Source organism: Rana temporaria, chromosome 10 (genome assembly GCF_905171775.1).
Source record: "Rana temporaria chromosome 10, aRanTem1.1, whole genome shotgun sequence".
Classification (NCBI taxonomy): Eukaryota; Metazoa; Chordata; class Amphibia; order Anura; family Ranidae; genus Rana; species Rana temporaria.
In genome coordinates this window covers 73618108-73645561 of record NC_053498.1, presented here as the reverse complement: position 1 = coordinate 73645561, position 27454 = coordinate 73618108, and the positions used below count along the sequence as shown (strand labels likewise).

At 42.0% G+C, this 27454-nt stretch overlaps 1 protein-coding gene across 1 annotated transcript in view; it reads left to right on the top strand.

Annotated features, from left to right (window-relative positions):
• The window catches only part of CEP164 (centrosomal protein 164), a 123653-nt gene that overhangs the window by 92122 nt on the left and 4077 nt on the right, over nt 1-27454 (top strand). The window contains exons 23-28 of the mRNA XM_040325466.1: nt 2717-2912; nt 6595-6702; nt 10883-10991; nt 14364-14708; nt 17986-18052; nt 19101-19223. Of these exons, the coding sequence (XP_040181400.1) occupies nt 2717-2912; nt 6595-6702; nt 10883-10991; nt 14364-14708; nt 17986-18052; nt 19101-19223 (948 nt within the window). The remainder of the gene's footprint in view (nt 1-2716; nt 2913-6594; nt 6703-10882; nt 10992-14363; nt 14709-17985; nt 18053-19100; nt 19224-27454) is intronic.

Genomic DNA, 27454 nt, shown 5'->3' with positions numbered 1-27454 from the left:
GGGTGAAACATGTTTGGGACGTATCTTGGATAAATTAAGCTGAGGTTGCTGTTACCTTCTAACCACTCAGGGTGGGTGAAGTGTGCAGTGGCTGGACTATCGCTTTCTATTTCTGCAGCATGCCGCTGATGTTGTCAAAGTCTTGATAGGCCCCTATAGATCTAGAAAAATGGAGAGTGGTGGCTAGGCATTATCAAATGTGCAGTAATGCTTTGCTGCTTATAATCAGCAATTATATGCTAAAGGTATGTTATTGTTTTTTACTTTTAGCTTTGTTACATTGACAGGTGCTAATGAATTCCAGTAAGGCTGGTACACTCCAGCTGAATACCAGACAGTATCGGGCGGTTCAACACAAACTGGCCAACATTCTGTCAACGTGATCAGCTGTCTTTCTGATAGAAGTCGGTCTAACAACCAGCTTTTGTCAAAGGGACATGCTGGAGAACCAGCAACCACTTAGCGTTTGCAGCCAATGGCCCAGATTCAAGAAGCACTTGCGCCCGCGCAACCATAGGTTGCGCGGCGCAAGTGCTTACTTGCTCCGGTGTAACGAGTGCTCCTGATTCAGGAACCTCGTTACACCGACTGCAGCCTAGGATCTGACAGACATAAGCCTCCTTATGCCTTCACATCCCAGGCTGCATTCTTGCGTTGGCCGCTAGGGGGCGCGGCCATTGTGATTGGCGTATAGTATGCAAATTGCATACTACCACCGATTCACAAAAGTTGCGCGGGCCCTGCGCACGCAAGGTACGGAGTTTCCGTACGGCGACTTTAGCGCAAGGTTGCTCCTGCTAATAGCAGGGGCAGCCAATGCTAAAGTATAGCTGCGCTTCCCGCTTGTGAAATTTAAATTTCACGTCGTTTACGTAAGTGATTCGTGAATGGCGCTGGATGCCATTCACGTTCACTTAGAAGCAAATGACGTCCTTGCAACGTCATTTGCCGCAATGCACGTCGGGAAAGTTTCCCGACGGAGCATGCGCTGTTCGCTCGGCGCGGGAGCACACCTAATTTAAATGATTCCCGCCCCCGGCGGGATCATTTACATTAGGCGCCCTTACGCAGGGCTAATTAGCATAGCGCCCGCTCAATTTACGGAGCTACTGCTCCGTGAATCGCTGGGCAAATCGAAATATTTGCGTGGGCGCAGAGAAAAATCTTTGCTCTTTGCCCACGCAAATATTGCTCCGATCTACCTGAATCTGGGCCAATGTTTTCTGGTAGAGGCATACATTTGCTGCTCAGGATATACCTATTGCAGGGCTGCATATATGTTTAAAGGATACTTATCCTCACTTGTTGTAATAACCTATGAAAAAGGTTACTACGTTTTTGTTTCTATCATTTTTTTCTCTAAACCAACTACTTTCTTATCCTTAACATACTGTTTATAGCAGTGGTTCTCAACCGTGCTAGTGCCGTGACCCCTTGATACATTTTCCAAAGTTGTGGGGACCCCTAACAGCAAAATTATTTTCGTAGTGTGGGTTGTCAGCACCCAAGGCAGGCCAAGTAATTTGCGCCCCTAACCCACGGGCATTTAGCGCTCCCTTGGTCCCTTCCACTCGTACAATATTAAAACCCTTATGGTACATTTTAGGCTGTACCACTCTTTCTCCTTGTTCTCCTTTCTTTCCCTTTTATCTCTCTATATCCTAATTTTTTGTTTTTTTTCTCCCCATCCTATTCTTTCTCTCCATTTTTTCTTTGTTCCTCCCCCTATTTTTCTCTCCTTTCCATGTATTCTCTATTTGTATTCCTTCTCTTACTCCTTGGTGGAGGGAATGAGATAAGCGGCAGTGCTGGTGGGGGTGGGATCATTGGCAGTGCTGGTGAGAGGGGTGGGATCAGTGGCAGTGCTGGTGGGGGGTGGGATCAGTGGAAGTGTTGGTGAGGGGTGGGATCAGTGGCAGTGCTGGTGGGGGGTGGGATCAGTGGCAGTGCTGGTGGGGGTGGGATCATTGGCAGTGCTGGTGAGAGGGGTGGGATCAGTGGCAGTGCTGGTGGGGGGTGGGATCAGTGGAAGTGTTGGTGAGGGGTGGGATCAGTGGCAGTGCTGGTGGGGGGTGGGATCAGTGGCAGTGCTGGTGGGGGTGGGATCATTGGCAGTGCTGGTGAGAGGGGTGGGATCAGTGGCAGTGCTGGTGAGAGGGGTGGGATCAGTGGCAGTGCTGGTGGGGGGTGGGATCAGTGGCAGTGCTGGCGGGGAGTTGGGATCAGTTGCAATGCTGTGGTGAGTTCTGATCAGCCAACTTAGGTGCTCTTGATCAAGGTCATCTGCTGACCTGAGAACTGTAGTGGGGACTTTTAATGGCAACTATAATCACAGGTAGTGTTACTCACTGTGTTTCTGGCTCGTTCGCAAAAAGGCTAGGAGAGTGGTGTGGGCTTCAGGAACAGTCCATGATTTGGTGACCCCTGGCAAATTGCCATTTGACCCCCGAGGGGGTCCCGACCCCGGGGTTGAGAACCACTGGTTTATAGTGAATTTGAACATAAAGGAGAAGCCTACAGGGTACAGAATAGCATAGCAGAGATCAGTTACAGTAAATGTTAGACTTTGTCTCCCTCTTTAAGTAGTTGATTTTTGATCTCTAGCCTTTCTTGTAGATTGAAATTGTACATGCCATGCTTCCATCTTTATTCCACTTAATCCATTTTAGTTTGCTTTGTTATAATTACCTAATGTTTGTTTTTTTCTTTTTAATAGCTTGCGTTATTACCTTTCCTCCCATGGAGCATCTATAGATAAGGCTAAAGATATTTTACGGCTCCAAACCCATTCTATGTGCCGACGGCAGACTTTGCTTAAGGCAGCTAAACAACAGTGGCGTCACAACATGCATGAGACTCCAGATCCAGACCAAGTTCACCAACTAGAAGGCATCAGAAAGAATCTAGAGGAGGTAACTTGTAAATAAGTACACTTACTCATTCATATGGACAGTTCTGACTCTGATTTATGAAATCTAGTGCAGAGGGGAAGTGGTGGTGATGTTGGTTATAACATCTTAAGTTGCAGTTTAGAAAATGAAAAAAATGCTTGCTAGGACTGATGCTGTATTTGCACTAGTTTTGCTGTTCAGCATCTTTTGGACAGGATATTGTATATTTCCCTGTACAGCCCAGGTTAATTCAAACTCATTTAGCTAAAATGAACTGTGCTTCTATTTCCCAGTGTATTTGTTTTCTGTTGCCTATTCATCTACCATACCATACACAAAGCCATCTTTATCTACAGTATGTGCATAATATCCTCATGATCCCTCATTCAAGCAGCAGTACTAGCTGTAGTTGTCTTTATTTGACCTGGTAGTCTTCTTTATTCTTTACACATAGTTAGTCAGAACTGGCAGACACATACATGGTATTGCAATCATAAATTACACTTTTTTTTTCTTCCAATACTATGAAGTCATGTTAGCATTTATTTACTAGATAGCTTATCTAGGAAGCTCATCTGTAATGAGGCCAATATTTGCTTTTTCATTCTTTACTTGCGGCTTCGGCTTCACAAGGCTATTTCTGAAAGTCGTGTGTTTAAAATCATCCTGTGTTTTGTCCATGCAGTTTACCCCCTCCTCAGCAGCACAGGGTTTAAGCCTATCTAGGGAGAATACAAAAATCCTCCCTTGTAGTGGGGCTGCCCCCGCATTCCATAACTTAAATGTTTGTATGTGTCTTGGGCACTGGAAAAAGCAGCTTTACTTACCTGATCCCTACTCGGCAGTCAGTATTCACCTCTACTCACCTGCAATCTGGTTTGTGAACTGACCTCCAGTATCCTCACATTCAATACAGGGCTATAGATCCAGCATTGTGCTTAATGATGTACAGTGGGGATCGAAAGTTTGGGCACCCCAGGTAAAAATTTGTATTAATCTGCATAACGAAGCCAAGGAAAGATGGAAAAATCTCCAAAGAGCATCAAATTACAGATTAGACATTCTCATAATATGTCAAAAAAAGTTAGATTTTATTTCCATTGGATGGATAACATAGCAAATTGGCCACTGATATTGGATCTATGTCTTTGGATTCTATTGCAACCCATAGAGGAGATTCAAATGTCGCATGGTACTTGGACTTGGACAATTGTGCTATTTGCGCTGCATGATAATATGAAGTAAAGTTAGGAAGGCCTAGTCCACCTTTAGATTTATCGAGAAAAAGTGAAGCTTTGGAAATACGTGATTTTGTATTACCCCATATAAAGGACATACCGTATTTTCCGGCGTATAAGACGACCCCCTAATTTTCCAGGAAAAAATGTGATTTTGGGATATACTCACTGTATAAGACTACCCCCTTCTTACTGTCTTTCTGGAAGCTAAGGGGGAGCCAGAACCGCTGACAGAAACAGGCTTTTTCAAATCTCACTGTGCCATTACATTACTCACTGTGCCATTACATTACTCACTGTGCCATTACATTACTCACTGTGCCATTACATTACATGCCCAGACTGTGCCATTGTGCCATTACATGCCCCCACATTGCCACTGTGCCATTACATGCCCCCACATTGCCATTGTGCCATTACATGCCCCCACATTGCTATTGTGCCATTACATGCCCCCACATTGCCACTGTGCCATTACATGCCCCCACATTGCCATCACTTGCCCCCACTGTGCCTGAACTTGTTGCCCCCCCCCCCCCCCCCCCCCCCCCCAGTGCAATAACACTCACTTTTTTTCCCCAGCGCTGACAGTCTAACATGCTACGATCGCGAGCGTGAATGATTTCAAAGCCGCGCCTTCACTGCAGAGTGTTCTGTGATAGGAGGAACAAAAATCTTCCCAGCAGCGCCTCTGTTATGTTTTCCGCCTATCACGGACATCTTCTCATATGTTAAGTGCATTGGATTTAGAGTGGTTGATATATAGCCCTGAAATATGAGAGAATTTTCCTAAAATGTCTAGTAGGTTTGGGGCTGAGACGTGGCGATGAGTTAGAAAAATAAGTATATCGTCCGCAAAGAGACAGATTTTATTTTGGTTTTAGTTTGGGGCCCCGCAGGACCATATTACCGGCTCAGACGTGTTCCTGGACGTAAGCAGCAGTATCGGAAATGGTTTCAGAAGCTGCTGTAGCTTTCAGTCCTCCGGTGTGACTAGCTAAGGAGTGGAGCTCTAAGGAAGCACGACTGCTCCCTCAGGCATCCGCACATGCGCCCCCGAAGAGGAGTCTTTTCAGCTGTAAAACTCTGAAAACCGCTGAAAAACACGGCTATTCAGCATTTTTGAGCCATAAGCTTTTGTGGGAGTATAGCTTTGCTAAAAAAATAAATAAAAATTCAAATGCTAAATAAGTTAATGCAAAACGCTAAAAAAAAATTGTGTTTTTTTAATTCAGCATTCTAAAGCTACTGGGGACTTTATAACATCCAGTGTGCATGAGGCCCTAAGGACATCACCTAACAGTGTTTTTCAGAGCAGTATGGTTTTATCTTCTCCTATGTCTACATACATACCGTGATTCCCCTGAAAATAAGACCTAATGTTATTTTCCAGGAGGGTTGCAATATAAGCCCTACCCCATAAATCAGCCCTAGTTTATATAGCTTGTAAAATCCTATAATCCACTATATTACAGTAGTATACAATGTGCAATGTGTGTGTTTTTATAATGTAATTGCAGGCAAGAGAGCTCCGGCGTGTCACAGAAGCGATATAACGAAGGTATTTGGCACAATTATATTACAGAAACACACACATTGTACATTATATACTACAGCAATAGAGTGGATTATAGGATTTTACAAGCATTTTTACTTGGTTCACACATGGGGATTCCTGTCAGGCAGGGAGAGAGAGGGCGAGAGAAGACAGCACATTACATGGTAAGACCTACCCCGAAAATAACCCCTACTGTGTCTTTTATTGCCAAAATTAATATAAGACCCGGGCTTATTTTCGAGGAAACATGGTATATATACTGTATATATAGTTTGTTTATAAATGAGGAAACCCTCATTATTGGTTTAGATGTTTTTTTTATACCATGCACAGCACACACAAATGACAAGAGGCTGTTAAAAATCATCCTGTTATGTTATGGGAGGCTTTCAGGGCCCAATCTCCTCTCCCTCTTCCCAAAATATATCTGCCAGTTTTCAGGCACCACAGGCAGACGGAGGGAAGAGGCCAGCTAAAGGAATACGAGAGGAGTAGGTAAGCCACAATAACAGCATTTTATTTATTAGTCTACATTATTACATCAAGCAGCATGTTTGCTATTGTTATGTTAATACTAAAGCCCATTGTGGAGTCTGTGTTCTATTTATTTCTGTGGTATAAATACACTATATCATTACAAAGGACAGCATGTTAACACTGATAACATTGTTCTGTTACATCCCTATAAAAAAAAGCACCTTGTCCATTGTGAATGTATTTATGTATAGTAGGGACATGTTACTACATTGCATTGCAAGTCTTTGGGCACTCTAAAATGCATAACATTAATTACTCATGGACATTATGCATTCTCTTCGGAATAATCCGTAGCACAGTGTTCATTATTTATGTGTTAGTATGTTTACAGAAAAGCATAGTTACTAATGCATGCGTTGTTTTCCCACAGGAGGCTCGCAATCTAAAAGACATTCATGACACAATGGAAAAAGGGCAAGTTCTGCTGCAGCAGAAGGAACAGTGTCTGCAGGAACTAGAGAACTCTCTTCTAGAGGAGGTACAATATCTATCCGTAATGAGAATTTTTTTTTTTGCCAACTTCTGGGGACATTTTAACCACTTGCTGACCGCTGTACGACTATGTACGTCGACAACTTGGCACGGGCAGGCAGATTGGCGTACAGGTACGTCCATTTAAATTTGCCGCCCAGCGCGCACGCCGAGTGCCTCGCGAGGCCAGCGATTGCGGTCGGCAAGAGCAGAACAGGGCATTCTCCTATTCTGCCTAGTGACACTGTCACTGATGACCGTTCCCCATGATCGGGAACGGTCATCAGTGATGTGTCACGTGTAGCCACGCCCCCTAATAGTAAGAATCACTCCATAGGGAACACTTAACCCCTACAGTGCCACCTAGTGGTTAACCCCTTCGATGCCAGTGTAATTTTTACAGTAATAAGTGCATTTTTATAGCACTAATCGCTGTAAAAATGACAATGGTCCCAATATGGTGTCAAAAGTGTCCGATGTGTCCGCCATAATGTCGCAGCCACGATAAAAATCGATGATTTTTTTCTACCAAAAATATTTAGAAGAATACGTATCGGCCTAAACTGTGGGGAAAAAAAAAATTATATATATTTTTTGGGGATATTTATTATAGCAAAAAGTTAAAAATATTACATTTTTTTCAAAATTGTCCATCTTTTTGTTTATAGTGCAAAAAAAAAAATCGCAGAGGTGATCAAATACCACCAAAAGAAAGCTCTATTTGTGGGAAAAAAGGACGTCTATTTTGTTTGGGAGCCATGTCGCACAGCCGAGCAATTGTCAGTTAAAGCGGCGCAGTGCCGAAACGCAAAAAGTGGCCTGGTCTTTGACCACCGAAATGGTCTGCGGCTAAAGCGGTTAAACTCTCCCTTCTAAATATACACTATATTGCCAAAAGTATTGGTACGCCTGCCTTTACACGCACATAAACTTTAATGGCATCCCTGTCTTAGTCCGTGGGGTTCAATATTGAGTTGGCCCACCCTTTGCAGCTATAATATCTTCAACTCTTCTGGGAAGGCTGTCCACAAGTTCTAGAAGTGGCCATCAGTGAAGGAGAAAACAACATTTTATGACAGAAACTAAGAAAAACGTTTTTTGTTTTTTTCAAAAACGTTGGTCTTTTTTAGTTTGTTTAGCAAAAAATAAAAACCCCAGAGGTGATCAAATACCACCAAAAGAAAGCTCTATTTGTGGGAAGAAAATATAAAAATGTAGTTTGGGTGTGGTGTTGTATGACTACCCAATTGTCATTCAAAATGCGACAGCGCTGAAAGCTGAAAATTGTCCTGGGCAGGAGGGGGGAGAGGCTGGTATTGAAGTGGTTAAAAAAATGTGCAAGCCTCCTTGCATATCTATATACTGTGTGTATGTGTATGTGTGTATGTATGTAATATATACACACACACACTGGCAATAAAAAGTATGTGAATCCATTGGATTTAACTGGTTTTCTGCAGTAATAAAATGTGATCTGATCCTTGTCTTAGTCACAACAATAGATAGTCACAGTGGGCCAGATTCAGATACATTTACGTTGCTCCACGGCAGCGTAACGTATCCCATTTACGTTATACCGCCGCAGGTTTACAGCGTAAGTGCCTGATTCACAAAGCTCTTACCTGTAAACTTGCGGCGGTGTAACGTAAATTCGCTCGGCGCAAGCCTGCCTAATTCAAATGGGGCGGGCACCATTTAAATTAGGCGCGTTCCCGCGCCGATCGTACTGCGCATGCTCCGTCGGATTACCCGACGTGCATTGCGCTAAATGACGTCGCACGGACGTCATTTGTTTAGACGTTAACGTAAATGGCATCCAGCGGCATTCACGGACGACTTACGCAAACAACGTGATTTTTTAAATTTCGACGCGGGAACGACGGCCATACTTAACATTGCTTAGAACACCTAGGGCTCAGCCCTAATTTTACGACGCGTATCTCGACGGAAACAACGTAAAGTTAGAGCGACGGGTAACGCGGACGTTCGTGGATCGCCGTAACTAGTCATTTGCATATTCTACGCCGACCGCAATGGCCTCGCCACCTAGCGGCCGGCATAGAATTGCATCCTAAGATCCGACAGTGTAAGTCAATTGCACCTGTCCGATCTTAGGGCTAGCTATGCGTAACTGATTCTATGAATCAGCCGCATAGTTAGGACGGGCGGATCACAGAGATACGACGGCGTATCAGGAGATACGCCGTCGTATCTCTTTTGTGAATCTGGCCCAGTGTGCTTAAGATTAATTGTAATTTCTCATGTCTTTATTGAATACAGGCATACCCCGCTTTAAGTACACTCACTTTACATACACTCGCGAGTAAGGACATACCTGCATATGCTCACAACTTCGCCCGGGGTAAACCCTGAGGTATGTAAAGTGCCTTACAAGTACTGTACGGACATTTTGCAGCTGCAGTAGAAGGAGCTGAAGCTCCGAGAGCATACCCCACCCTGTTCCAGTGTGCCCCTGACACCTCAACTACAGCTCTTGACACCCCCACTACAGTCCCTGACCCCCCACTACGCCCTAGAAGTGAAAAAGGGTATTGTTTCACTTTAAGTACATTTTCATTTTACATACATGCTCTGGTCCCGTTGTGTACTTAAAAGTGGGGTATGCCTGTACACCCATTAAACCACTTCGTTACAGAGCCTGTTTTTCAGATTCAGTGTTTACGAGACTAAAACAGTTTTTTTTTGCTAGAATATTACTTAAAACCCCCAAACATTATATATATATTTTTTTCTAACACCCTAGAGAATAAAATGGCAGTCATTGCAATACTTTTTGTCACACCGTATTTGCGCAGCGGTCTTACAAGCGCACTTTTTTTGGAAAAAATTCACTTTTTTAAATTAAAAAATAACACAACAATAAATTTGGCCCAATTTTTTTATATATTGTGAAAGATAATGTTACGCCGAGTAAAATGATACCCAACATGTCACGCTTAAAAATTGCGCCCGCTCGTGGCATGGCGTCAAACTTTTACCCTTAAAAATCTTGATAGGCGACGTTTAAAAAATTCTACAGGCTGCATTTTTTGAGTTACAGAGTAGGCCTAAGGCTAAAATTATTGCTCTCGCTCTAACGATCGCGGCGATACCTCACTTGTGTGGTTTGAATACCGTTTTCATATGTCGGCGCTACTCGCGTATACGTTCGCTTCTACGCGCGAGCTCGTCGGGACGGGGCGCTTTAAAAAAATTTTTTTTTGCTTTTCGCATTTATTTTTAATTATTTTACAATTTTTAACACTGAAATAAAAAAAAAATAAAAAAATTATCACTTTTATTCCTATTACAAGGAATGTAAACATCCCTTGTAATAGAAAAAAGCATGACAGGTCCTCTTAAATATGAGATCTGGGGTCAAAAAGACCTCAGATCTCATATTTGGGCTTAAATGCAAAAAAAAATAAAAAATTTGGAAATGTCATTTTTTCAAATGACAAAAAAAAAAAATGTCTCTTTAAGAGGCTGGGCGGGACTGACGTTTTGACGTCACTTCCGCCCAGCAGAGCTATGGGGGACGGGCGAAGGAGATTTTTCCTTCAGTCTCGTCCCCGCTCAGCTGCCGGATGGTCGCGATCCCCTCCGCCGCTACCGACGGCTCCGGTAAGCGGCGGAGGGCGCGGGACAGCGGCGGGAGGGGGGGGGCCCCTCTCCCGCCACCGATAACGGCGATCTCGCGGCGAATTCGCCGCGGAGACCGCCGTTATCGTGTACAGGACCGTCGGCACTAAAGATGGATACCTCAGTTGTGGCAGCAGCTGCTGCCGTTACTGAGATATCCATCTTTAAAAACAGGACGTCATTTGACTATGGGCCAGTAACGAAGTGGTTAAACATTCACAGTACTGGAGGAAAAAGTAAGTGCTTCAGCTCAGACACATTTGTAGGATGTCTGTGTGAATGACTCTCTTGAGGTCATTCCACATCATCTCTAGGGGGTTGGGGTCAGGACTTTGACTGGGCCACTCCAGAAAGCATAGTTTCTTTTTCTGAAGCCATTCTGTGTTGGATTTACTTTGATGCTTAGGGTCATTGTCCTACTGTATTCCCGCTTTACGTGAGCACTACAAAACTGTGATATGAATTTGTATAAGAATATATCAAAATTCATTTTTTGTGAAAGTCTTTAGAGCAGTCTAACTCGTTCACTTCTTAACCCCATGCAGGTGTCTGAAGAGGAGGTCCTAAAAGGCAGAAGAAATAAAAAGCTTGTGACATTTGACGTCAGTGACTCTGATGACACTAGCAGTGTAATGAGTATAGACAAGCACAGATGTGAGTTTCAATGCATTTTTAAAACCTTTTTATAATCCATTATTACATTTTACAGGTATAACATGTTTTATTGAAGTTTGCAAACATTGCACAGACATAAAAGCAATACATGCACCATGTGGAGAAGTACAGCCTCCCATCAGTGTGGTGTAACACATCAACATGTGTATCACACAAAGGAAAATTAACAGTTATAGCCAAGGAGAAACCCTTATATGCTACAGTAACAATCTGAAATGTGCATATAGCTTCTGGGTTACTGAGTAGTTGAACAAGCCATTCCCAGTCTACAGGGTCCTAAAAAGAAGGAAGAGGAGACAAAAGTGAAAGGTGAAGGAAGGAGAGCCGCGTCAGCTGCCAGGGTGACTTGCTTGTTTACGTATCCAGCTGGTCCGTGGAAGCCTCTCTCCTCCTATAGCTGCTGATCTCTGAATCTGACAGCTGACCGTGACATGGAGGTTATTAGGCCAATTGCGGTTTTCTGCATCCTCAGCCCTCGCACTTTCTAAGGTAGAACGTTCTCTCACTTTATGTCACATTCTATGTCACAACCAGGTGCTATCCATGTGGCACTAGCAAACTGAATCTGTGGCCAGGTATGAACATGCAAAGGTTTACATATTTTTAGCAAGCAGTAAATGAAAACTGGTTCAGCAAAAAAAAAAAAAGATGAGCATTCTAGTCTAACTTGTAGAGGCATTGCAGAAAACAATGTACAAATGATTCTCATTCAGAGGCTTTATTTGATGTTTGTTATCATAGCTAACATGTTTTGGGTTTTAATACTGTATAACCTCTTAATCAGTGTTCTAAAATTGACATAAAAAGTATCAGAACTATATTGAAGTAAAAAAAGAATGCCCTTTCCCAGGCCTATGGCCACTGTGGTATATTTTGTCCAGCCCCGAGCCTGAAGGGGGGGTGTGTGTGTATGTGGAGAGTCAACCTAGAGAAGGTTAATAAAACAGGGCAAGTACGGTACCTCCCTTTCAGGCCTGCTTATTAGGCACCTGGTCAGAGAGGACTGGCAGTGTTGCTATCAGAGCTGAAGAGAGCTTGATGCTGAAAATACAAAACAGATTATAGTGCACACATGCAAAAATGACATTTATCCTGCAAGGCTAGTTAAAAACACCTGAACATATTCAAAAATACTGGGGTTTGGTCACACTATATGGTCATATAGTGCTAAGCCCACTTACTGCGACAAAGTACCTTAGTGGGTCCTAACCTGTTAAAAAGAACCTAGTGTCTCAACCTTGGGAGATAAACTCCTCCTATATGGGAGAACTGAAGGGATTCTTCCTATACACTGGTGGCCACTAATGTGAGGTAATGAAGAGGGGGAGGGGTGCTCCAGCCCAAGAGACCTGGTCTAGTCTATACAAAAACATACTTGGGGGGCACACACTAAAAATGCTATACATCTAAGAAGATGGTGCTGCTATAAGACCAAAGACAGTACAAAACAGATTATAGCGCACACATGCAAAAATGACATTTATCCTGCAAGGCTAGTTATAAACACCTGAACAGGTAAATCCCTTCAGTTCTCCCATATAGAGGAGTTTATCTCCCAAGGTTGAGACACTAGGGGCCAGATTCAGAAAGAATGGCTTAAGTTTAGGCGGGCGTAGCGCATCTCATATACGCTACGCCGCCGTAACTTAGAGAGGCGAGTACCTTATTCACAAAGAACTTGCGCCCTAAGTTAGGGCGGCGTAGCGTAAATGGGCCGGCGTAAGCCCGCGTAATTCAAAGTAGGCTGGTAGGGGGCGTGTTGTATGGAAATGAATCGTGACCCCACGTAAATGACGCGCCTAACCAACGGCACATGCGCGCGCATGCTCAGTATCACGTTGAATTTTCTCCATAAGTTACGCCGGCTCAATGCTTAGTCGACGTGAACGTAACCTACGCCCATCCCCATTCACGTACGACTTACGCAAACGATGTAAAATATGACGCTTTTCCGACGTCCATACCTTAACATGACTTACCCCTGCTTTATGAGGGGTAAAGTTACGCCGGACCGACGCCTTACATAAACCGCATAGCTAAATCCGACGGGCGCAAGTACGTTTCTGAATCGACGTATCTACCTCATTTGCATATTCGACGCGGAAATATACGGAAGCGCCCCTAGCGGCCAGCGGAAATATGCACGACGGCGTAGGAGACTTACTTCAGTCGTATCTTGGTCGAATTCAAGCGCAACTGATTCTAAGAATCAGTCGCATAGATACGACGGCGCTCATTCGGACATACGACGGCGTATCTGGAGATACGCCGTCGTATGTTATTTCTGAATCCGGGCCTAGGTTCTTTCATTCTATTAACAGGTTAGGACCCACTAATTCCCGCCCACATATGAAAATGGTGTTCAAACAACAATGTGAGGTGTCGCTGCGATGTGTGCAGTTTTGAAGCGTGACATGTTGGGTATCTATTTACTCGGCGTAACTTCATCTTTCACATTATGCAAAAAAGTTTGGCTAACTTTACTGTTTTTTTTTTTTAAAGCATGAAACTGTTTTTTCCCCCCCAAAAAAACACGTTTGAAAAATTGCTGCGCAAATACCGTGCAAGATAAAAAGTTGCAATGACCGCCACTGTATTCTCTAGGGTCTCTGCTAAAAAACATAAATAGTGTTTGGAGGTTCTATGTAATTTTCTAGCAAAAAAAATTATGATTTTTACATGTAAGAGTGAAGTGTCAGAATTGGCCTGGATGCAAATTGGTTAACTGTATATAAGACTTGTATTCTGGTTCTAATAAATGGTCTGATGTTTTACCCTACACTGAGCTACGACAAGTGAATGGGAAAGCTAAGGGGTCTTGAATTGTGCGGTACTGGACAGAGGAGCGATACGGCGGACAGACTCCTCTTGAGTACGGGGGTCCTCACACTACCTATGAAGACAATTTTCTGTTGCTTTTTGCTGAATAAAGCCTTTTAAGTTGACTAAACTGTCTCCCAGCTGGCTGTTCACCCCTCTGATCCCTTACAGTATATAAACTGATTTACCTACAAAAAGCCTTATACTGCTTAGACTTGGACACTGATGTTGGTGAAGCAGAAGAGAACTGCTGAATGTCTAGATTAGACTGTTTCTAATCATACGTTTAGCAATTCCACAATTGCATAATATAAAAATGTTATATAATATACATAGAAATAAAGGGCGGTTTTTAATTTTTAACTGGAATTCCACTTTAACATTTTAGAGCAGATGTCATGCATGTACTGATCCAGTTTATTCAAAACATACTGTACAGCTTCTCTTAAAGTTACTATAAACGTAATTGATCTTCTTCTTTTTTTTCTTTTTTACTTTGTCTTCTTTTCTATCCTTCTCTAATCTCTGCAGGTGAGATGTTCGGGACGTCTCAGGACTCTCTTCCAATGAAAGTGAAGCATCTTACTCAGTCATTGCATCATATCACAGCTGAGCTTAATAGTGTTTTGTCATCACTGAATCCAGCCATGTCTGAACATAGGTCAGGGCTTTATTCAGAGAACAAGCTTTCTTCAACTCCAAGCATCCCTTTATCTGCTTATATATCCATGTCCAAAATGGACCGTCAAATGGGCCTCCACCCAGCTTCTCCATGGGCCTGGAAGGCTCCGGTCCCCTCCAGTGTTTCAGCCTCCTCCTCTGCGACTCAGTCAGTAAATGCTCTTATGATGGAGAAGTGGCAGAAGTATTTTCCAGGTGAGGCAATACATTTTATTATGTTGCATGTGTGCCCTTTCTTTTTTTTAAAGGTCTTCTTAAATGCTTTCTTTTTTGAAAAATGAAACAGTATATGCCCTTCATTATCTTTCTCACGGGAATTATGGGATAGAGTCTCGAGACTTCAGAGTCTGAAATCTCCCCATTCTCCTCTGGCACCATTATTGAAAAATAGAGCATTCACCCCGGGCCTTACTCCCCTTGCGTTTGACTGGTGGACTAATAAGGGTCTACTGCGTATAGCTGACTTCTATAACCATAAGGGTGTGTTGTCTGAACAGACTATGATTGAGAAGTATGATATGCCTTTAATAGAGAGCTATAGGTATACTCAGATTTCTCATTATATACGAACCCTGGCCCGTAAGACTGACCTAGCGAAACTGACACCTATGGAACGTTTGTGCACCCAATAGGATAAGATGAAGGGTCATATATCTTCTATTTATATGATGTTGATGGGGGAGTCGACGAAGCTGAACTATATGATTTAATGAGAGAAAGATCTCCAGGAAACTTTAGATCTGAATGAATGGCACACGTTAGCGGAGACGGCTTCTCGATCACTCAATAAAACCTTGATAATAGAAGCAAATTATAAGGTCCTATTTCGATGGTATATGGTGCCAGCTAGGTTGGCCACCTTTGTATCAGAAGCATCTACCAGGTGTTTCAGAGGTTGTGGCCAAATTGGTACGGCCTACCATATATGGTGGACATGCCCCAAGGTTAGAAGGTTTTGGATTCGAATTTATAATTTTCTTTACACACTCACTCAGATTAATTTAAGGAAATCGGCAAAGCAAGCTTTACTGGGTGGTAGGGTGGATGGGGCCTCCAAGTCTTGTAGGCGGCTTCTTACTTTTATATTCATCTCAGCAAAGATTACCATAGCCAGAAATTGGAGTTTAGCTGCTCTGCCATTCGAACAGTTTAAAGGTAAACTTACCTGGTTAATGTTGAATGAAAGGTTGATGGCATTAGTGCAAGATCGTGCTGGCTGTTTGGGGGCCCATGCGGCCTGGGGGCCTCGCTCCCCCCTGATGTGTTGGTGGGGGGTGGCTCTTATAGATGGGCGGGCCTCCTGCGGGGGTTGGGGTTTAGCGTTCGATGTGGACCCTTGGTGTAATGGGCCAGAGTAAGCGTTATTACCACACTGGTAAACCCTGGTCAGCTTTTGCACTAGTTTGTTTTTATTTGTCTTATTGTTCTCTTATGCCTACTACACACGATAGGATTTATCCGCGGAAACGGTCCGGAGGATAGATCCTCTGAGGATTTTGATCCGATGAAGTGTACACACCATCGGATCGAAATCCGCGCCGAATTCCCATCGCGATGACTTGTCGCGCCGTTGCCGCGATGATGACGCGGCGACGTGCGCGACGCTGTCATATAAGGAATTCCACGCATGCGTCGAATCATTACGACGCATGCGAGGGATGGGTTCGGACGGATCGATCCGGTGAGTCTGTACAGACCACCGGATCGATCCGCTGGAGCCGATTCCAGCGGATAGATTTCTTAGCATGCTAAGAAATTTTTATCCGCTGGAAATCGGTCGGCCCGAAATATATCCGCGGATAAATATCCGCTGGATCGTACACACCAGCGGATCTATCCGCTGAAACCGATCCGCGGATCAATTTCAGCGGATCGATCCTCTCGTGTGTACGGGGCCTTAGTGTAATAGACTGGACTATGATTCAGTTATCACAAAATGTTTGATCAATGTTGTACGAAGAGAAGCTGAGATTATCTACTTCTTTGTATTTAAAACCTTTAATAAAAATTATTGAAACGAAAAATGAAACAGTAAGTAAACTTTTAAAGTTGAATATATAATTTTTTTTCTTATGCCACAAATATGAGTGCTGGACTTGTCTCCCTACAAACAAAGGGTGGTTTTCCCTGCAGTGGTCAACCAGCTATTAAAAGTTTGTTTTGCATATTAGAGGATAATGAATATGGCATTAAATGAAATCCAATATTCCATAAGTTCAGTGTGAGAGATTATGATCTTTGAGGGATGTTGTAGAAGTTCACATTCTAACAAGCAATGCAAAAGATACTTTTTAAGTACACATTAGTGTCCAATTGTCAAGCTAATTTGAAAGGCATATTCTGGTAACTGAATTAAGGGTTAATAAAGCGCTATCATCAACCTTATAATATTGCACAGTGATCCAATATATACTACATAAGCAATTAATATCCAGTGAACCTACACTAAATAATAATAAATGAAGTGTTTCCAAAAATGTAAATAAAGTGCTATTCCAGATTTCTAATAATGTAGAGAATAAGTCAGATACCACTCCTAGGTGAAATCAGGGGGACAATGATACCCAGATGATCAGTTTTAAAGTCTCCAATGATGTGATGGATTGCTTTCTGGTAACTACTATAAGGGAGTTGTGTATATAATGAAGAACAACTCGGTTTCACCAAATCCAGTGAAGTATAATCATTCAAATGTTTATTTTATTTTTAGAAAGGTAACTGACTTATGATGTTCCTTTTACTTGATTTAAATTACATTCAGTCCTGCAGGAATAGCTGTGGTTGATGGGTATTGCAAAAAGCCATCATGTTCAGTTGTCTATAGCAACCAGACCTTAGCACTCAGACATTAAGTACAGATGTATATGGGTAAAAAGTGAAATATTACCACTTAGATGGCAGTAATGATCTTTGTGCTTTCCGTACTAATACATCCTTGTCTTGTAAGCACCGGATCATAATCAAAAGCCCACATCATTATATCTGAAGTAAAGGCTGCAGCTTTAGCATCTTGTTTCTGCGCTTGCTTTTGATAAAGGATAGTACAGTCAATTTCAAAGTACCGTTTTATTATCTTACCTTTTATTTGTATAATAAGAAAACTACAGTTTCCACTTTGCTAAGTCAAGTGCTTTGAAAAAAAACCAAAAAAAAACAAATATACATTATTTCCCCAAGGTAATACCATTTTTATGTTATAATGATTTTTATTATGTCATAGACGACCATACCTCTGTTTCATTCTGTAGTGCAGCCAGCCATTGTGAATTGAGATTCTATAGAATATCTGTAGCCTATTACACTGGCATAAATGTGCAATAGCAGCATTCACTAATAAAAGTCTTGCTAGAAATTTCAGCGTTCTTGTTTTTTTTTTTCTGTCTTTTACTTTTTTTTTTTTTTTTTACACAGTGATAACATAAAAAGAAGTTGCCCTTTCAGTCATTTCTCTAATTGTTATGCTATTTTTCAGGGTGTTCTACTTTTCTCGGTGACCAGTCTGTAAACTCAGAAAATACATTTGGATATGTTTCTGCAGGGTGAGTAAGATCAAGCACATTTTTTCACACATGAATGATTTATTTCTGAAAGCGGCTGTAGAAATTGTACATTGAACTATAACAAAATGAGGAACTTTCTGCATGTATATTTTTTAGCCACTGGACTGTTTTGCTTTACATTCCTGACCAAGTTTTGTTTGTGATGGTCTAAAGCCTAGTACACACGATCAGATTTTCCGTGGACAAAGTGTAGGACTTTTGTCCGAAGGGCGTTGGCCATGAATTTATCTTGCATACAAACGAGAGAATTGTCAGCCAGCAAACGCAAAACTACATGGTTTTTCAGCTCTTTAGCGCCACCTTTTGGGCACCTTCTGCTAATGTTGTGTTATGCGTGTTTGTACTTTGGATTTTGTTCCGAAGGACTCTTGTACACCCGATCGGATAATTCGACAACACATATTTATTGTCGGGAAATTTTAAAGCATGCATTGTTGGCAGAAAATCCAACAACAATTGACCGATGGAGCATACAAACGGTCGAATTTTTAATATTTTACGTCGTTTGCGTAAGTCGTCCGTGAATGGGGCTGGACATCATTTACGTTCACGTCAAAACCAATACGTCCTTGCGGCGTATTTGGCGCAATGCACACTGGCATATGTCCACGGACGTCGCATGCGCCGTTCGTGAAAAACGTCAATCACGTTGGGTCATGGTTATTTTACATAACACATGCCCCCCTGTTCCAAATTTGAATTAGGCGGGCTTACGCCGGGCCAATTTACGCTACGCGGCCGCAACCTACAGAGCAAGTGCTTTGAGAATACAGCACTTGTCCGTCTAAGTTGCGGAGGCCCAACATAAATCGGATACGTTACGCCCGTGCAAAGATACGCCGATCTACGAGAATCTGGCCCTATGTGTGCACACATGGGCCAACATGTAGAGGGGTTTAGAGGCAGAAAAAAAAAAACACCTGGCGCCCCTAAAAAGCAGCTGCAAAAAACATCCAGTGTGCATGAGGTAGTCCAAATATACAATATTATGTGTTTTGCCTAATTACTTAATCCTCTTCTCTCACAGGGAACAGCTTAGAGAGATGCAGAGTGCATCACTCCATTCCAAGTACACAGATAAACACAACATTCAGGCAATGATTGACAACAACAAGAAATGGCTGCAAAACTTCAAGCATGACCCCAAAGTGTATCCTTTTTTTGTTAATGAGCAACTAAAGGTAAAAGGCTGATTTTAAAGTTTTTTTATTTTTTAAATAACAAATATGTCATACTTGCCTGCTCTGTGCAGTGGTTTTGCACAGAGCAACCCTGATCCTCCTCTTCTTGAGCCCCTCACCAGTGCTCCTGGCCCCTCCCTCCTACTGAGTGCCCTTGTAGAAAGCAGCATGCTATGGGGACACCCAAGCAGGCTCACTCCTGAGCCGCTGCTCTGTCTGTCTATTCAGACACAGAGCGCAGCTTGGCCCCACCCCTGCTCTCTCCTCATTGGCTTGCTGGCTGTGATTGACCATAGCAGGAGCCAATGGCTCCCACTGCTGTCTCAGACAACCCAGAGAGCGGCTGCTCTTGGGCACATTGCTGACTCAGGTAAGTATCAGGGGGAGCTGGATGAGCTGCTGCACACGGAATGTTTTTTGCCTTCATGCATAGAAGGCATAAAGATAAAAAAAACTCTTGGACTTTACTATCACTTTAAGGTATATAGGGCCAGATTCACAGATGAAATACGCCGGCGTATCTACTGATACGCCGGCGTATTTTAAAATTTCCTGCGTCGTATCTTTAGTTTGAATCCTCAAACCAAGATACGACGGCTTTTCCCGTCGTAAAGTTACGGATGCTATTTCAATGGCTTATATTTAGACTAGCCATGTTAAAGTATGGCCGTCGTTCCCGCGTCGAATTTAGAATTTTTTTTTTTTTGCGTAAGTCGTCCGGGAATAGGAAAGGACGTAACGCACGTCGCCGTTCAAAAATTTAAATGATACACGCCCCATTTGAATTAGGCGGGCTTGCGCTGGACGGATTTACGCTACGCCGCCACAAGTTTACAGGCAAGTGCTTTGTGAATTAAGCACTTGCGCTGAAAACTTGCGGCGGTGTAACGTAAATGGGATACGTTACGCCACCGGAATTGTACATGAATCTGGCCCATAGTATTTGCAGCAATGTAGACTGAATTTTTATTAGATTAGGTAAAGGTAAAGTTCGCTCTTCTCCCATCTATCTGTAAATGCTGCTTATGGCTAATAAATGTTTCCAATTTTTTTACTTTAGAAGAATGTAGCATAAACCTGCATGCTCCTAAAAGCCATGTCAGATTCACATCATTCCCTTGTGGGCTGACCACTTAGACTCTCCCCAGATACTGGATATTTGTAACAAGAAGGCAAAGTTAACAGTATAATCTTTAAAGGGGCACCATACAAAATTAGTATGGAGGTGTATAAGGATTCTACGTCTATACCAACTAGGAGACCGCTCTTAGAAGCAGAATACAGATACAGAGCACAGATGTCGGTACTTTTGTGAGTGCAAATAATAATGTAGAATATATTCTCAAGAAAACACTGTATATTTCGGTGTGTTTAGTAAAAGCTAAGGTTAGAAAACCTGTGTTTGATTGCTTTTGGTGGTAACTTTAAGAAATGTACTATGTGTATTAAGTAGTGTAAGTAATTTTATTAAAAAATGTTAATATATTAAAAACCCAGTTTTGTCCTATTTACATGTATACTTGTTTGTAATGAGTAGTTTTAATAGAGGGCAAAAAGATCAGAAAAGACACCACATCCCAATATATCGTGAGAAAAAAGGGGAGAAGGAACAAACCTGGGGTCTTTTTAGGTGTCAATTCAATAAATGGATTACAATTGATAAAATATCATATATTTTTTTTTTACAACAATAAAACATGATAAAAATTCCTTGTAATATCATTTGTTATATTAAAGGCATACACAGACACTACCACTCTACATGTTTCGCTTCAAAAAGCTTCATCAGGAGTGTTTAGGTGTGCTGTATTATATGCTAAAAATGACAGAGACAGGAATGAGTTACATGATGTTTTTGACAGAGTATTGCATCTGTCACATTATTGGCATACAATAGTATACATATTTAATTTTACAAAATATTAGTGTTAACATAATATATTATTATGTTAACACTGATATTTTGTAAAACGAAATATGTATACTATTGCTATACTCTGTCAAAAACGTCATGTAACTCATTCCTGTCTCTATGTCATTTTTAGCATATAATACACACCTGAGCTCCTGATGAAGCTTTTTGAAACATGTGGAGTGGTAGTGTCTGTGTATGCCTTTAACCACTTAAGCCCCGGACCAATACGCTGTCTAAAGACCAAAGGTGTTTTTGCAATTTGGCAATGCGCTGCTTTAACTGGTAATTGCGCGGTCATGCAATGTTGTACCGAAACGAAACTTGCGTCCTTTTCTTCCCACAAATAGAGCTTTATTTTGATGGTATTTGATCGCCTCTGCGATTTTTATTTTTTGCGATATAAACGCAAAAAGACCGTAAATTTTGAAAAAAAATGATTTTTCTTATAACAAAAAGTAAAAAAAATCGAATAAACTAAATTTTAGTCAAACATTTAGGCCAAAATGTATTCAGCCACATGTCTTTAGTAAAAAAAATCGCAATAAGCGTATATTTATTGGTTTTCGCAAAAGTTATAGCGTCTACAAACTAGGGTACATTTTCTGGAATTTACACAGCTTTTATTTTATGACTGCCTATCTCATTTCTTGAGGTGCTAAAATGGCAGGGCAGTACAAACCCCCCCCAAATGACCCCATTTTGGAAAGTAGACACCCCAAGGAAACTGCTGAGAGGCATGTTGAGTCCATTGAATATTTAATTTTTTTGTCCCAAGTGATTGAATAATGACGAAAAAAAAAAAAAAAAAAATGTTTACAAAAAGTTGTCACTAAATGATATATTGCTCACACATGCCATGGTTATATGTGGAATTGCACCCCAAAATACATTCTGCTGCTTCTTCTGAGTACGGGGATACCACATGTGTGGGACTTTTTGGGAGCCTAGCCGCATACGGGGCCCCAAAACCCAAGCACCGCCTTCAGCATTTCTAAGGGCACAAATTTTTGATTTCACTCCTCACTACCTATCAAGGTTTCGAAGGCCATAAAATGCCAAAATAGCAAAAAAAAAAAACAAATGACCCCATTTTGGAAAGTAGACACCCTAAGCTATTTGCTGAGAGGCATGTCGAGTCCATGGAATATTTTATATTTTGACACAAGTTGCGGGAATATGACAAACTGATTTTTTTTTGCACAAAGTTGTCACTAAATGATATATTGCTCACACATGCCATAGTTATATGTGGAATTGCACCCCAAAATACATTCTGCTGCTTCTCCTGAGTACGGGGATACCACATGTGTGGGACTTTTTGGGAGCCTAGCCGCGTACGGGACCCCGAAAACCAATCACCGCCTTCAGGATTTCTAAGGGCATAAATTTTTGATTTCACTCCTCACTACCTATCACAGTTTCGAAGGCAATAAAATGCCAAAACAGCACAAAACCCCCCCAAATGACCCCATTTTGGAAAGTAGACACCCCAAGCTATTTGCTGAGAGGCATGTTGAGTCCATGGAATATTTAATTTTTTTGCCCCAAGTCACTGAATAATGACCAAAAAAAAAAAAATACAAAACGTTGTCACTAAATGATATATTTCTCACACATGCCACGGTTATATGTGGAATTGCACCCCAAAATACATTCTGCTGCTTCTCCTGAGTACGGGGATACCACATGTGTGGGACTTTTTGGGAGCCTAGCCGCGTACGGGGCCCCGAAAACCAAGCACTGCCTTCAAGATTTGTGTGAGTGAAATCAAAAATTTATGTCCTTAGAAATCTTGAAGGCGGTGCTTGGTTTTCGGGGTCTCATACGCGGCTAGGCTCCCAAAAAGTCCCACACATGTGGTATCCCCGTACTCAGGAGAAGTAGCAGAATGTATTTTGGGGTGCAATTCCACATATAACCATGGCATGTGTGAGAAATATATCATTTAGTGACAATGTTTTGTACATTTTTTTATTTTAATTTTTTTTGGTCGTGATTCAATCACTTGGGGCAAAAAAATTTAATATTCCATGGACTCAACATGCCTCTCAGCAAATAGCTTGGGGTGTCTACTTTCCAAAATGGGGTCATTTGGGGGTTTTTTGTGCTATTTTGGCATTTTATGGCCTTCAAAACTGTGATAGGTAGTGAGGAGTGAAATCAAAAATTTGCGCCCTTAGAAATGCTGAAGGCGGTGCTTGGTTTTCGGGGTCCCGTACGCGGCTAGGCTCCCAAAAAGTCCCAAACATGTGGTATCCCCGTACTCAGGAGAAGCAGCAGAATGTATTTTAGGGTGCAACTCCACATATAACCATGGCATGTGTGAGCAATATATCATTTAGTGACACATTTTTCTTTTTTTTTTCTTTTTTTTCTCATTATTCAATCACTTTGGACAAAAAAAAAAAAAATCAATGGACTCAACATGCCTCTCAGCAGTTTCCTTGGGGTGTCTTCTTTCCAAAATGGGGTCATTTGGGTTTTTTTTGTGCTATTTTGGCATTTTATGGCCTTCGAAACTGTGATAGGTAGTGAGGAGTGAAATCAAAAATTTACACCCTTAGAAAGCCTGAAGGCGGTGATTGGTTTTTGGGGTCCCGTACGCGGCTAGGCTCCCAAAAAGTCTCACACATGTGGTATCCCCGTACTCAGGAGAAGCAGCAGAATGCATTTTGGGGTGTAATTCCACATATGCCCATGGCATGTTTGAGCAATATATCATTTAGTGACAACTTTGCGCAAAAAAAAATATATATATATATATATATATTTATATTTCCCGCAACTTGGGTCAAAATCTAAAATATTCCATGGACTTAAGATGCCTCTCAGCAAATAGCTTGGGGTGTCTACTTTCCAAAATGGGGTCATTTGGGGGGGTTTTCAATTGTCCTGGCATTTTATGCACAACAATTAGAAGCTTATGTCACACATCACCCACTCTTCTAACCACTTGAAGAAAAAGCCCTTTCTGACACTGTTTGTTTACATAAAAACATATTATTTTTTTGCAAGAAAGTAAAGTTGAACCCCCAAACATTATATATTTTTTTAAAGCAAAGGCCCTACAGATTAAAATGGTGGGTGTTGCAAAAAAAATTTCCACACAGTATTTGCGCAGCGTTTTTTCAAACGCATTTTTTGGGGAAAAAATACACTTTTTTTTATTTTAAAGCACTAAAACACACTATATTGCCCAAATTATTGATGAAATAAAAATTATGATCTTAGGCCGAGTACATGGATACCAAACACGACATACTTTAAAATTGCGCACAAACGCGCAGTGGCGACAAACTACATACATTTTTAAAAGCCTTTAAAAGCCTTTACAGGTTACCACATTAGATTTACAGAGTAGGTCTACTGCTAAAATGACTGCCCTCGATCTGCCCTTCGCGGTGATACCTCACATGCATGGTGCAATTGCTGTTTACATATGACTCCAGACCGACGCTTGCGTTCGTCTTTGCGCAAGAGCAGGGGGGGACAGGGATGCTTTTTTTTATTTTTTTATATATTTATTTCGCTTTTTTTATTTTATTTGTTAACTGTTCCTTCCATTTATTTATTTTTTTACCATTTTTATTGTTATCTCAGGGAATGTAAATATCCCTTATGATAGCAATAGTTAGTGACAGGTACTCTTTTTTTTTTTTTAAATGGGGTCTATTAGACCCTAGATCTTTCCTCTGCCCTCAAAGCATCTGACCACACCAAGATCGGTGTGATAAAATGCTTTCCCATATTCTCAATGGCGCCGTTTATATCTGGGGGGGGGGGACATTCCCTCCCACTGAATGTAAAAGCAGTCTAGAGGCTAATTAGCCGCTAGGACTGCTTTTACATGAAAGCCGACCGCTGGCTGAAAAGAATGATACCAAGATGATGCCTAAACCCGCAGGCATCATTCTGGTATAACCATTCAAAGTCCTGCAACATACCAGTACGTTGATGGTTCTTGTTGGACATGTATTGTAATCTTTTTTTTTTTTCATGCAGTCTGTTGGCTGAACAAAAAAAAGATTGATCGGTGGGTATGCCCACCATTAGAATACCTCCCTTCATCCACCCACTTCTAATGATGGGCATACATGCACCATTTATATATGCCGAAGCATGGGGGCATCCTCCCGCAAAAAAGTTATGCCGCGTACGGTCGGACTTTTCTATGCCGCGTACACACGGTCGGACTTTTCTATGCCGTGTACACATGGTCAGACTTTTCCACAGGAAAGCCTCCGTAGGAATGTCAACCGTATGTACGCGGCATTAGGAGCAAAATCGCTCCTCCGCCCCTAATGCCCCCATGCTCCGGCATATATGCTCTTTTTTGAACTGTAGTGGTGAAATCACCTCCTACAGCATTGGAGTCGCGGCTTTATATATCGTGGGAGCAAACGCTGTTGCTGTCACGCTAAATAAATCCGCACTGCAACTGAATGGCGTACCTGCTAAGCAAATGATGGTTAACATTAAAACAAAGTAACATTCCAGTATAACAGTAAGATCATACCATACCTGCAAAGCAAATACCTATAAAAAAACATAGTAAAAAATAAAACATTTTTTAACGCAACCTGTGCCTAAAATATATATATGCCAAAGCATGGGGGCATCCTCCCGCAAAAAAGTTATGCCGCGTACGGTCGGACTTTTCTATGCCGCGTACACACGGTCGGACTTTTCTATGCCGTGTACACATGGTCAGACTTTTCCACGGGAAAGCCTCCGTAGGAATGTCAACCGTATGTACGCGGCATTAGGAGCAAAATCGCTCCTCCGCCCCTGCTGCCCGCATGCTTCGGCATATATGCTCTTTTTTTTAACTGTGGTGGTGAAATCACCTCCTACAGCACTGGAGTCGCGGCTTTATATATCGTGGGAGCAAACGCTGTTGCTGTCAAGATAAATAAGTCCGCGCAACAGCTGAATGGCGTACCTGAAAACAGTAAAATAAATTACATACCTGAAAAGCAAGCATGAAAAAACATAACAACAATAAAACTTTGCAGAATAGAATACAGTAAAAAAGAGCAGAACAATAGAGAGAGAATAGAGAGGGAGAGAACAATAAAACGACAACTATTTTTGTTTTTTTTATTTTATATTTTTTTGTGTGTTTTTATTTTTTACTTTTTTTTTTTTTTTTTTTAACACTTTTTTTTGTAACTGTGAACTGTAACTTCAACTTTTCGGTTCCAGGTTTGGGTCTCTCAAAATGCGATGGCATCTTGGGAGACCCTGTGTGAGTGTGCCTAGCCTGTGAAATGTTTCACCCTACACTAATAATTAACGTGTGTGTGGAAGCGTTCAAAACATTCACCAATACAAAGACCAGGATTGCCAGGACATTTGGGACAAAAATAACGGGTGTCACGCCTAAATCCGCGCTTGGTACAGACACGACATTTTCTTTGGGGGGCTCGTTGGGTAGGGGTACTCGGGAGGACATAAGAAAAATGCCTCTCATGCAGTCGGCTTACTGCATTTGGTAGGAGATGGTGAGGTACAATACCGCCTGGATACAGGAGTTCTGTGATGATATCCCTCTGGAATTGAAGGAAGGATTCATTCCGTCCTGAAGCTCTGTATACGACATGAGCATTCAGTAGAGCCAATTGAAATAAATGTAGAGACACTTTTTTGTACCAGCGTCTCGTCTTACGGGCAATATGATACGGCGCCATTAACTGGTCGTTGAGGTCCACCCCTCCCATGTTTTGGTTATATTCGTGGACACAGAGGGGTTTCTCCACAACACCAGTCGCCGTACGAATTTGGACTGTCGTGTCTGCGTGAAGGGTGGTAAGAACGAAAACATTCCTATTGTCCCGCCACTTCACAGCGAGCAAATTTTTACATCTGCAGCAGGCTCTCGCCCCCGGCCTAACACGGGCATCTACAAGCCGCTGGGGGAAGCCCCGGCGATTAGGTCGCACGGTGCCACATGCTCCAATCTGTTGATCAAATAAGTGGCTAAAAAGTGGCACGCTGCTGTAAAAATTGTCCACATACAAATGGTACCCCTTTCCGAATAAGGGTGACACCAAGTCCCAAACAATCTTGCCAGCGCTCCCCATGTAATCTGGGCATCCTTCCGGCTCTACCTGACTATCTTTTCCCTCGTAAACCCTAAAGCTCCATGTGTAGCCTGTGGCCCTGTCACAGAGCTTATAGAGCTTGACCCCATATCTGGCACGCTTGCTGGGAAGGAACTGTTTGAAAGACAAACGGCCAGCAAATTTAATCAGGGACTCATCAACGCATACAACCTGCTGGGGA